This window comes from Alexandromys fortis, unplaced genomic scaffold, assembly GCF_014885135.2.
Source record: "Alexandromys fortis isolate MF-2015 unplaced genomic scaffold, M_Fortis_MF-2015_v1.1 scaffold_195, whole genome shotgun sequence".
In the NCBI taxonomy this organism is placed as follows: domain Eukaryota; kingdom Metazoa; phylum Chordata; class Mammalia; order Rodentia; family Cricetidae; genus Alexandromys; species Alexandromys fortis.
This window is the reverse complement of record NW_026068105.1, coordinates 365069-378061: the sequence shown is the minus strand read 5'-3', so window position 1 is coordinate 378061 and position 12993 is coordinate 365069. Positions and strand designations below refer to the sequence as shown.

Genomic DNA, 12993 nt, shown 5'->3' with positions numbered 1-12993 from the left:
GGTTTCTTCTCGTGCTCTCTTCTTCGGATTGGCTCTTTGGGTTTTGTGTTGATCTTCCGTCGTTGCTGTTCAGATCACTGGAACAGAAGAATGACGTCATTTATTTTCCAGACTTGGATCCGTCCCGATTCTGGGCAATGGGAATGACACCGTTGTGTCATTAGCAGTTGTGTGCCATCTTCATAAGCTGCTGCTCTTGAGTGTCTGGTTTTCCGGTCTCCTTTCATTTGGGATTCAGGGATCATTCCTAACTCTTTTCTCTTGGGAAGAAGGGTTGGTTCTTTGTGCCTCCCCGCCCCCGCCCATCCCTGCTTTCAGGCTGGCTGGCTTTATAAAGACTCTGCTGTTTTGAATTTTCAGGAGCACTGTCTCTCGGACATGGTTGCCCAGCTCCGGACGCTGAAGGGTGCAATAAGGTTGGCCGTCCTTTCAGGGACACTCCTTTCCTGACAGCCACCATAGCACCCATATATCTCTCCCACCCCTCCTTGCCTTTCTGCATGATTTCCCTCTCGACCCTATCTCCCAGAGATCTGCTAGTCGCATGTTAGATACACTTACTTTCCCAGTCGGGCAGGTCAGACTAGTGAGGAGAGAGGCAGTTTAACACTAATAACGCTTCTTCACGTACCCTACTCAAACCGAGGCATGTGAGTAACCACGGTTCATATCCTATGTCTGTACAGAGACCGGGATTTCCAGGACTGCCCTATCCTCATTCAGTTTGCCTTCCCTTTATTCTTTCACCCTAATTACTCATATTTTCTTCATATGCTGGCTCTCCAACCAGATCCCAGGTGCATGTCTCTGTTGTGTGCACTGTGAACATGTGATAGCCTCTGGCATGTGTCTCTCCTAAACCAGCAGATACTTGCTGCAATGCTTTTCCTCTCCACCCACGTTTTCGACACAGAGCTCGGAAGGATGAAAGCCCAACCTTCACCTGGGTCGCGAGAGCGAAATAGACAGCGATTGGGACCTGGGTTTGTCTTGTGGGTGGGATAGGTCTAGTAACCAATACAAGAGTTGGGAAGAGTCTGTTGGTGTCTAGCTGATAATTAGTGACCGACTGTGTTTGGGGTCAGTGTTCTAGTGTACATTGCTGTGCACTGTTTGTTCTGTTTATTTGGTCAAGCATTCTTTCCTAGCATCAGAAGAATTGACACATCTTTTGGTATTTTGCTCAAAGTTGGGATTTTTATGAACTATTTCTTTTTTGTTAGGTCCTCAGTAATCCACCAAAGATTACTACTACACCAGAGATGACTGAACTAAATGACAAGATGATTGGATATGAGCAAATCAATAGCCCGAGCCTTCTTTCATCCGGTGGAGAAGAAAACAAATCACCTCTTCAACTGAAGTCGCTGGATTCCAGTATTTTTCAGTTTTCCAGGTGACTAAAACCATCATTTGCTTTCAAAAATAAGTCTCAGAGTCTGTTTTCCTGTAGAGTAATTTGATGTCACTTATAATACCTATTATATAAACTATATATGTAATGTATGTATGTGCATGTGTTGTCTGACTTCACACTCACAAAGAGATCCACCTCCCTCTTCCTTTCAAGTGCTAGTACTAATGGCGTGTACCACCATTCCAGGTAAGTTTTTTTCTTAACACATGAAGTTCATTCATGAAAATATAGTTTGGGATTGATAGAATTGTGTCTTGCATGCACCCCCTAGTTTTTCCTTCTTATAAATGCTATGTCGAGCCTATATATTTTTGAAATGGTCACTGTCTTGTGTTTTCTACTGAAGTCTTTGAAAAGTATTAAGTGCTATATAAATAAGGTAATGCTATATAGAAAATCATTGTCCCTATACTTCATTAATATTAACATCTACAGAGGATTCATAGGTCTATGATGTGTTGGCTCTGTGTAAAATTAACTAGTAGAAATGTGTCCCTCATGATCATACACTGTTTACTAGAAAATAAGTCATCCCCAAAAGCTTTTTCTTGCATGACATGGTGGTACAAGTCTTTAATCCCAGTGTCCACGAGGCAGAGGCTCCCATGTGTTTGAGCACAGCCTTGTCTGCATAGTGGATTCCAGGCCAGCCAGGTTACACAGTGAGATCCTGTCTGGAAAAAAGTTTGTTCTTGGGCTTCACTTCGTTTACTACTACCTCGTCAATGTTGTTAGTCCATGTAATAGGAAGGAGGATAACTATGAATTTTCTTAGGCGTCTCTGAGGTACTAAAACATACAGCAGCCCCTGTATTGCCACTAGCAATGAACACAGTACTCCTAATTGCCACACCTTGCATTTCTCTTCCTTGCTGTTTTCGTTTGTGAAGGGCAAACAGAGAATTGCTCTCAAATAGTAGAAATGTCTACAGTCGTCATTAATGTGATTCTTACAAAACAGTTGTGAGTTTCTCAGTGCCCCTTTCGTAACATAGCATAGGGCAGAGGCCATAGACTATTTCCTAAGGGTCAGCTAACCTCTCCCGCTAGTGATATAGCTTTGCTGTCTCAGTTCTTCTTAGGTAAGTCTTTCAGTCTCATAAACAAAGACTTGTACAAGTTTGCGAGTCCCCTGTACTGTGATTCTTCCACACACAATTAAGCTGTGTAGCTAATACAAAAATTGTTAGATCTCCTGAACATGAGCAGGTGGCCTCAAGAGAAAGTGAACTTTTGGACATAAAGCTATTAGAAGAAGTAAACGACAGTCTATGGGAAAGCTTCCCAAGCCTTGCTTGGAACGTGGTCAGTACTCAGGAAGCAATGTTTAAATCCCAGTCAGATTGAAAGAGCAATTTAGAAAATTGAATTTTGTAGCAAGGGGGTAGAAAACAATAGTCCACCCTGGTCTCTGTAATTTGATCCTAACTCTCCCCTATTGCTTTCATTAGTTTTTCATCATTCATTGCAGGCTTGAAGGGGTGCACAGTAAATATTACTTCTCTTTCTTGGTCGTCTGGCTATTTTCATACCATGTTTTCAAATTCTTACATTTTAATGACCACTTTTCTTTTTCTGCCTACATTTGTTTGGTAACTCTGTGGTGGCTTATGGAAACCTCAGGGGGATTACGAATGGTATTTGGGATAGTACAGTATATATGTTTTGGGTGCAGTACTGTACTACATCCATTGGGTGGCATACCTTGTTAGCTTTTAGAAAAAGCTAAAAGAGTTTGTATGGGTCTTTGTGGAATATAAGGTTTATGCTGTAGAGTGCTTTGAAAATTTATGTGTAATTCTATTTTGTTGAGTAAAATTCTTTTAGGAGCTAAATGATACCCAATGCTGCTAATACTGTATCTTATGGTAAAATTAGCAAATGATAATAATTACACTATTTAAGGCTGCACATATAGAACCATTCAAGTTTGTTGAGATAGAGTAGCGTATTAGCAGGGCTTTTGTCTGGAAGTGGGAAATGGAAAAGTTCGCAGGTTTAATAAAATAGAGTTTCTGACAAAAGGGTATGAATGAAGTAATAGGTTTAACCAAGAGTTACAAAGCTTTCCTTCATTATCAAAAACCTAAAACATAATACAAGCCTTTGAGTTTTGTAGTCCTGCTTAATAACTATACAAAATAAAGCCTAGTCTGTTCAGGAGACCTTTAAGAAGTCATGCTGGTGTAGGTTTAGAAGGGCCCTCCATGCAGGTTATTTGGAAATGACATTGTGAATAGTCTTCCGCATCTAAAACGGGGAGATTGGAATTCCAATACAACGAAGAATAGATTCACCTAGGATGTAAGCTGTCAGGCATAACCTTTTATGGGATAACAGCTTACTTCTGGTAAAGAAAGTAATTTACTTCTGTTCATTCATTCTGCTCTATGAAATCTATTCTTTTAGGGTAATGGGGGATCAAGATGATGGAATAATCAGTGACTGAATATCTCCAGTGTATGCAAGTTCCATTACAAGTGCTACAAACTAAGGACTAAAATAGGCATAAGTGTGTCAGCAAAGGAAACAATTAGTGATTGTAGTTTATGTATATATTGTGACTAAGTTATGACAAGAGCTGATGAGTTTGTATTTTAAAAGATACTTCTGCCCAGGAAAACTCGTTTCACCACGGAGGAGCAAGCCTCTGACTGCTTCCATTTCCCCCAGTTTTGTATTGTGGAAGGTAAATAGAGATTGACCCAAAAGGACTGGGTCTCTCTTCTCCCATCCACCTTTATCTTCCCTAACTTGTAGGGCGGAGGCAATCACTCAGGCAAAGCAAGCTGACAAAACTCGGCCTCCATTGCCCCAGCTCAAGATTGCTCATAGATCAAAGGCTCATTGTGGATGGAGCAAGTGCAGATTCACCCCAGTCCTCATCCATAATGAAGAGATTCATCTCTGGAAGAAACAGGCCATTGTCTTTACTTCTACTTTTTGCATAAGTTGTTCAGCTTTGAGAAAAAGGCAAGCATTAAGGTTGAACTCCATAGCTCTACCTAAAGGAACTGACTTATCTAGAGCAAAGTATCAAGAATTTCATGCCTAAGGACACTGTCAGAAATAAAATAGGCCATAGATTATGATAGATACTAATTAAGAGGGTGCTTGTAACTCCATGAAAAAACTTGCAAAAAAATAAAATAGTCAGAATTTTGGTAATGGAAAGAGAGAAAGACAATCGAGGCACGTTTCTTGAGATGGCAGTTTATTCTGGGTGTCAGCAAGGGTCTGCATAAACACAAACTGGCACCCACTAAGAAACAAACAGAATAGGACAGAAGGTGAACTTGAAACCAATACCCAAGCTGCATTTAGATTCCTAAGAGGCCAGGTTTAAAGATAAAATTACATCCCTGATCATTTGGAATATATATATATATATGTGCTCTCTTGGAGGTGACTAAAAAGGGACGATCTAAGCTATTAGTAAATGAGTGTGTTACAAAAAAACAGACTGCTTAAATTTTGGTGGCAGCTTCCAAGCCACAAACAAATAAAATATAAAATGCTTTTTAAAAAAAATAACTGGAGAAGTACAGAGAGTAAAAGTGAACGGCCTTGTGCTAGCAGGTCTCATTAAGATTAACAGGCGATTTCTCATAAAAATCAATGGCGAACAGAAGGCATTGGAATGCTACTGTGACTTGGATATGGTTTGTCCCCAGCCAAACTTGGCTTGATATTTAATTGCTAGTGTACCAGTATTCATCAGACTATTAAGAGGTGTGAGCATCATGAAGGTCTCTGTCTTTTGCATGTTCTTCTACTTTCTGCCATGAGTCAGGCTGTAGTGAGACTTTCTCCAGAAGCCAACTAAATCAGCTACCTGATTTTAACAGCATCCAGAACTATGACCTCAAATAATTACCCCTTTCCTAATAAGATACCCACTCTTGGGTACTCTATTATAACAATGTGAAACAGACTAAAGAAAGATGAAGTATTTAAGGTGCTAGAAAAAAGACTGTCAACCAAAAGCTTAATTCCAGTAAAATTATCTTTAAGACATTAAATGCTATAAATTTATTCTTTGGTGTGTAAATTTATACACTAAATCTGTAAGAATGTATGTGTGTGTGTATATTTATAATCTTATATAGCAGACCTGCCATATAAGAAATACTAAAGGATGTTTTGCAGGACAAGAGCCGTCTTTTAGTAATTTCTTATGAAATTAGACAATAATCTGAGTGCTGATAAAGATAATTGTGTAAAGAACTACAAAAAATATAATGTCATTCTTCATTCTATTGACCAATTTAAGGAATGATTACTTAAGACATTTATATGTAATTACATGTATATAGAACTTTATCATTGAACTTATTTTGTATATAAATATAAATATTTTTGACAATAGTAAACACAAAGGCAGGGAATGGTATAGCAAGGCTGTACTGGAGTAACAGTACAGAGAGGACCTTTGATGCATAGTCAGAAATGAAGACAGCAAAAATTAAGCAGCGACAATATAAGAAAATTGTACTTGTGCCAGGTGGTTGTAGACCACGCCTTTAATCCCAGCACTCAGGTAGAGGCAGGTGCATCTCTGAATTTGAGGCCAGCCTGGTCTACAGAGGACAGCCAGGCAGGGCTACACAGAGAAAAGCCTGTCTTGAAATTTTTTACTTGCTCTGTTTTCTTCTTATAGATTTCATCAAATGATGTAATATTGTAAAAAAGTAATAATTGGTGAAATAATTTTGGACTAACTAGATGGTTCAGCAGGTAAAGGCACCCGACCCCAAGCCTTACAACCTGAAGCTTGATCCCTGGAATCTAGAGGATGAAAGGAGAGAGTATAGAGGCTGTGTGTAGCACATGCTTGTGTACATATGCATACTTACATATGCAAAATAAGTAATCAGCTGGAAAAATAAAAGATAAAATAATAACTTCTTAGACCTGTAAATATTCTACTAAAAGTATCTACATAACATAGAAAAGGAATAATACTGGAGAAACAGAGAGCTAAGAAGGCATAACACAAATGGAAAACAAAATCTAAATAGCCATTATAAACTCTACCATATCAGTAATGAACACAGTGTATCTGCGTTAGACAGTTCAGTCAAAAGGCAGATGTGGTTACATTGGATTTCCTTTAAAAGTCTAGATATGTCAGCCAGAGGAGACACTTTAGATTCAAATCTACAAATGAGTCAAAAGTAAAGGAGAAACTGCATACCGTATAAACAGCAAATTAATAGACCTAGACAGTTATTCTGGCACCAGATAAAATATATTCTAATGCCAAATGTGGTGGTGTACACCTGTAATCCTAGCACTCAGGAGGATGGCACAGGAGGATCGCTATCACTTTGAGGTCAGCCTGCACTACAAAACAAGACAGTTTAAAATTATGTGCATTAAAAAATATTCTAGATCTAAAAAGAGACATTTCATAATGAAAAAGCCTATTGTGACGGCATAATAAGAAAATCACTATGCTGGGCCGTGGTGGGTGAATCTCTGTGAGTTCAAGGCCAGCCTCGTCTACAAGAGCTAGTTCCAGGACAGCCAGGGCTGTTACTCAGAGAAACCCTGTCTCAAACAAACAAACAAACAAAACAAAAAAACACACAAAAAATCATTAAGCATAACCAAACAGAAGGAAGGAAATGGTTAAAGATTAAAGTGGAACTGAAATGGAGAATAGCAAAGCATTAAAAAAGAATCAAGACCAAAATTTACATTTTTGAAAGAGCCAAAATAATTAAGAAAAAAAACACAAAGCAATTATATTTATGATAGCTTAAAAATATTTAGAATAAGTTTAACAGACTTGGTATAAATAATATCTATACACGAAGAAAAACAAAATATTGTTGAATTAAAGGTAACCTAAATGAATAGAAAGACATCTGTCATTTCTGTTACCAGAGGGTTTGTTACTTTAAAAAAATATCGCAGTAATCTCAAACTGGTCTACAGATGCAGTATAAGCTCTTTCAAAACACCAGATGTCTCTGTTGCAGTAGTTAGCAGTGCCTTCCTAAAATTCACATGGAAATTCTGGGACATAGAATCAGTACAACAATCTTGAAAGAGAAGGAAGTTAGAGTCTCCCTCGCCTTTAATGATCCACAGTAGTCAGGACAGCGTAGTAGTGGTATAAGGTTAGGCACACACTTCAGTGGAAAAGAAAAGAAACACATAACCTTACATTTATGCTCAATAGATTTAAATGCAACAAAATGAGGATGAATCCCTAACCCCGCACTATACACATGTAACTGACAGGAGCTTTCAGATCTAAGTGTAACAGCTACGTGTGAAACCTTTAAAATAAAGAGTAACATTTTATAACCTTGGACTAGGCGATAGTTTCTTGGATATAGCACCAAAAATGGAAGGGATGATGAAAAATAGTTTAATTGATAGCTGTAAAAAAAATAAAAGATTTGAGAAGCTCAGAGGAGGCGGCTCAGTGATTAAGAGCACTTGCTACTTTTCCAAAGAACCCAAGTTCAGTTCCCAGCACCCACAACAACCTCTAACTCCAGTTTCAGTGAGTCTGAAACCCTCTGCTGGCCTTTGCTGGTACTAGGCACACATGCAGTGTATGTACATAAATACGTGCAGGCAAATTCTCATACATGACTGAAAATACATAATAAATCTTTAAGAACAAAAGGAGCCAGGCAGTGGTGGTGTACACCTTTAATCTCAGCACTCGGGAGACAGAGACATCTCTGTGAGTTCCAGGCCAGCCTGGTCTACAGTATGATTTCCAGGATAGCAAAAACTGTTACACAAAGAAACCCTGCCTCAAGAACAAAAACAAAACAAAAAAGAGGTGCAAAGAACCTTGATGATACGGTAGGAAGAAGAACTGGGATTTCAAGGCTAGCTTGAGTTGTAGTGAAACCCTGTCACCAAAAATAATAGCAGCAGCAACAATAAAGTAAAACCAACTACCCATAGAGTTGAGGGAGACCACTTTAGAAAAGTTGTATGTAATAAAGGGTTGGAATCCAGACTATATAAAGCCTGTTACAACTCACTAATGAAACAGCTTAATGGGCCAGTGAAGATACACAGATGACGAATAAGCAAATGAAAGGAAGCTTAGTATCAGTAACATCAAGGATCTACAAATCAAAACCAAAATGAGCTTTTACTTCACAGCCAATAAGATTGCTATCTTCAATAAGGCAGATAATTTGCGTTGGTGATGGATGTGGCGCAAGCAGAACTTTTGTGTATTGATATAAATGCAAAATATTGCAGTTGCTTCAGTAGAAAAGTCTGGGAGTGCTTAATGTTTTCAAATAGTTTATGATCCAGTAATTCCACTTCAAAATATATATTCTAGAAAAGTGAGAATGTGTATTCATACAGAAACTGTACATGTGTTCATAGCAGCATTGTTTACAGTAGACAGAGGGTAAAAGCAGCTGAAATTCCCATCATCTGAGAAGCTGATAGAAAATATATAATATCCTCATCAATTTCTTTCTTTATTGTCTTACAGTTTTTATTATATGACTTTCACTTCCTTAGACTTATTCCAAGGCATTTTAATTTTCCGAGGCTATTATGAATGGGATTGTTTCCCTAATTTTCTTCTGAATATGTTTGTTGTTTATTTGTTTATATATAGAAAGGTTGCTCTCTCTGTGTCTCTTCTCTCTCTGTGTGTCTCTGTCTCTGTCTGTGTGTCTCTGTGTGTGTGTGTGTGTGTGTGTGTGAGAGAGAGAGAGAGAGAGTTGATTTTGTTTCCTGATACTTTCTTTGCTGAATATATTTATCACATGTAAGAAATTTGTGGTTGAATCTTTAATATGTTGAGATAATGACTTTGAATCCCTAAATTCTCTGGGAGTTTTTAGATTAAAAAAAAAGAAATTTGACAAAATCCAACATCCCTTGGTGATAAAACTCCATCATGAAGGGATGTTGGGTTTTGTCAAAGGTCTTTTTTGTATCTGATGAGATGGTCCTGTTTTCTTTAATGATGTGGCCCCTGGTAGGTCAGCCACACTCCAGGGTAGGCCCACTCTCAAGACTAGTCTAGTAACATGAACTGTACTTGATGAGGGTGAAAAGTGAGAGGAAAAAGACTCAAAATTAGGGAGCTAAGGAGAAGAGGAAAAGTAGGAAGGGGAGGAGTTGGGAGAGGGGATGAATATGATCAAAGTACATTTTATAATATTCTCAAAAATAAAATATTTAAAGTTAAAGAGTTATACAATGGAATATTACTTAGCCATGTAAAGGACTGGTGATAATGAACTTTTTCTTACTATAATGAAATGCTCTAGGGTGTGTAACCCTATGGAAAATCAGATGTATTTAATTTAGTTCTGGAAGCTTTAACTCTAACTAGCACATCCCTAGCTCTGGAGAAGGAAGGCCTTCTTGCTGGCAGAGTGCTGAGACAGTGCAGGGCATCACATGGCAAGAGACGGAGCACACATCTGTGTCTGCATATGTGTTCTATATGTTGTCAGTCTCTGTCAGTCCCTTTCCCTTGCCACTGTCCTCTTCTGTATCACCTGATTTTCTGTTTCTCCCTATGTTCTGATGACCCTCACTAGTAATCATTAGAGCTTTCCCCTAATGGCTTTATCTAACCCTAATCACCTCCCAAAGACCCTACCTCCAGAATACTTTAATTGAGTTTCCATATTTTGTATCTCACAAGGGGGATTAGATTTTTACATGTAAATTATTGGGGTACATACTCAAACCATATCAACACCAGCGAGACAATAATATACGGATACACCTTGGATAAATGTTGGAAACACACTAAATAATAGAGATCAGGTAAGAAAAGCCGGGCTTGTTATCCCAGCTGTTCAAAGTCTGAAGCAGAGAGTTGCCGTTGATAGACATGCATACTCTAAATGGGTAAATGCACAGCATTTTAAAAAGAGGTTGTCACAAATGAGTGCATACACACTGTACAGAAGCCACAGTTTTGATTCTTATTTTTGCCTATCGTGGTGTCTTAAACAGAGTCAAAAACAAGGTAATGAATGTCCAAAACTAAACTATTCTAATTTCAATATAGTCTTCTGCATGTTCTTTATGAAGTAGCCAACTCACAGCCAGAGAGAAGTGCTGCAGGAAGCATTTGGAGTAGCAGAAGGATGGTTTGTGTAGCTGGGTCAGAAAATGTAAAAGGCTTAGAAGATGATTTAAAATATAAAGTAACAACAGATAATGTGGTAAAAAAGAGAAAATGAAAAGAAAACAATGTTGTTGAATTCCAAGCATATAAAACCTACAATTAATCTTTACCCAAGAAGCAGGTATAGGTCCCGTATTAGGATTGATTCCTAGAGGGCAGAACCAGAGTTTCTGGAGAAATATAGAATAAATAACAGAAATCCAGAGTTCTGTTTTTGTTGTGTGTTTTTTTTTTCTGTGTAGCCCTGGTTGTTCTGGAACTCGCTCTGTAGACCAGGCTGGTCTTAAACTCAGAGATCCGCCTGCCTCTGCCTCCCGAGTGCTGAGGTTAAATACGTGGGTCACCACCACCTGGGATAATAATCCTATTTTGATTTCCACTTACATGAAAGTTTTGTTCCTCTGTTTCTACCACATTACGTGCTCTCTGTCAAGGAGGTGCTAATTCTGTACTCAAGTATGAAGCGCACACATACATGTACACTCTTATCCCATAGATGGTAACACATCTTATAAAAGAATGTTAAGATTGCTCCAAGCGATCCTGGGGAGATAGCTCACTTGATAAAGTGCTTATTACTCAAGCGCAAAGCCCCCGGTTCCATCCACAGCACCCACATAACAAGCCAGATTCAGCAGTGCCTGCTTGTAATCCTGTCACTGGGGATACAGAGACAGAAGAGTCCCTGGGGACCTGCTCTCCCTCCCGCTAACCTTGCCTGGTCACAAGCCCGAGTCACAGTGAAAACCCTGTCTCAGAAAACAAGGTAGATGAGTCTTGCAGAACCGCACCTGATGCTGACCACTGGCCTTCACATGCAGTATGCATGTGCATCTACACATGCAGTATTACAGAAGGTCAAAGTACCATGCAAGCAGGCTTTAAATGTGTAATGCTAGAAAAGAGAGAGTTGTTGTGGCCAAATGGATCACAATAAGAAATCACCCAGCAATTGAGTTTGTCTGGTGTTTGTCTAGTAATGGAAGATAAAGCTAGGGCCAAATTATATATCCCAGCTCTGCCACTCAGCAGCTGCAGTCAATTACAACCTTTTCCTGACCATCCCTTAAAGCAGTTAAGATAATATTCCTGCCTGCCTTCCAATTGAGAGAATCAGATAAGGCTTAACACACTACCTAGCATAGAGGTTCCTTGTGTTTTGGCATGGGAAGATTTGATTGTCCAGTTAAGACATTTAGACTTTTATGTTAGAGGCAGCAACACATAAAAAGTTTTAAAAAAGGAATTAAATATGTTGAAGCCTGGCTTTAGGAGATTACCACAGTGAATGAGCTGGCGGGGGGGGGGGGGGGAGGTCATAGGAAGCCGCTGCAGCCTAACCAGCATGTTGAGAGTGTAAGTCACCACATAAAACTCTAAAAATTTCCACCAGTTGGATGACGTTAACACCAGTAAGAAACAGGAGAGAAGAAACATGTTTGAAGGAGCATGTCAGGAGTCAGTTTTATACACACCAAGTTGGAGATACCATTGGTACCTCCAGGAAGAAAGGTGTGCTAAGCAGTTCTAAAGTCAGTATTGGGGTTAGGACTTAGGAGAATGGGGGGGGGTGCCCGTAGGTTGGAGCCAACAGTCTGAGATTCCTAAGAGGAAAGATCATAGTCAAATCAGAAATTGTTATGAACAGAGCCCTTAGAGTTGGGCAAATGAAGATCAGACAAATAATACAACTTTATTTACTTTCACAAAACTTGTTTTTGTCTTTGTTCTTTTTTTTTTTTTTTTAAGACAGCTTCAGTGTGTAGCCTTCCCTGACAGGCCTGTAGCCCAGGCTGGCTTCAAAGTTCCATCAATCTTCCTGCGTCAGCTTCCTAAGGGCCGAGATTAGAGGCATGCACCACTGTGCCCAGCGTTTCTTTCTGCGTAGTATTATACAAACTGCTAAAAGGATATCACAGGAGCTGTTAAGATGGCAGGCCCGTTTGGATTCCAAGAAACTCAGAGTGTCCTCAGAGGTTAAGATTGAGAGGTCTCACAGTTGCCCCCCCGAAGCCACAGACATGGGTGGCCTTGAGGTCCTCTGAGGACGCTAGTTACATGCCTGATCCTTTCTCACCCAAAGTTCAACAGCTGATTTTTTACCTTGGCATGTCTTGGTCACCTGGAGAGGGGGCGATTACAAGAAGGGAAATGGCTTTCCAATCTTTCTGCCTATTGAAGATCACTATGGATTTCTCTGGCACCAACTGTTTTGTTAGATTCTTTACCCGTTAGTGTAGTTGTTTGTTTTTTTACTCTTTACTCTTTGGGGGCCTACCACTCAGCTCCCACATAAATCACACACGGGGGCTTATTCTTTCTATGCATGTCTGGTCTTAGCTTGGCTTATTTCTAGCCAGATTTCCTTAACTTAAATTATCCCATCTACCTATTGCCTCTGGACTTTTCCCTTTTCTTACTTCTG

At 39.3% G+C, this 12993-nt stretch overlaps 1 protein-coding gene across 1 annotated transcript in view; it reads left to right on the top strand.

Annotated features, from left to right (window-relative positions):
* Positions 1-12993, top strand: part of Morc4 (MORC family CW-type zinc finger 4) — a 56739-nt gene that overhangs the window by 38604 nt on the left and 5142 nt on the right. The window contains exon 14 of the mRNA XM_050124015.1: positions 1224-1396. Within this exon, the coding sequence (XP_049979972.1) occupies positions 1224-1396 (173 nt within the window). The remainder of the gene's footprint in view (positions 1-1223; positions 1397-12993) is intronic.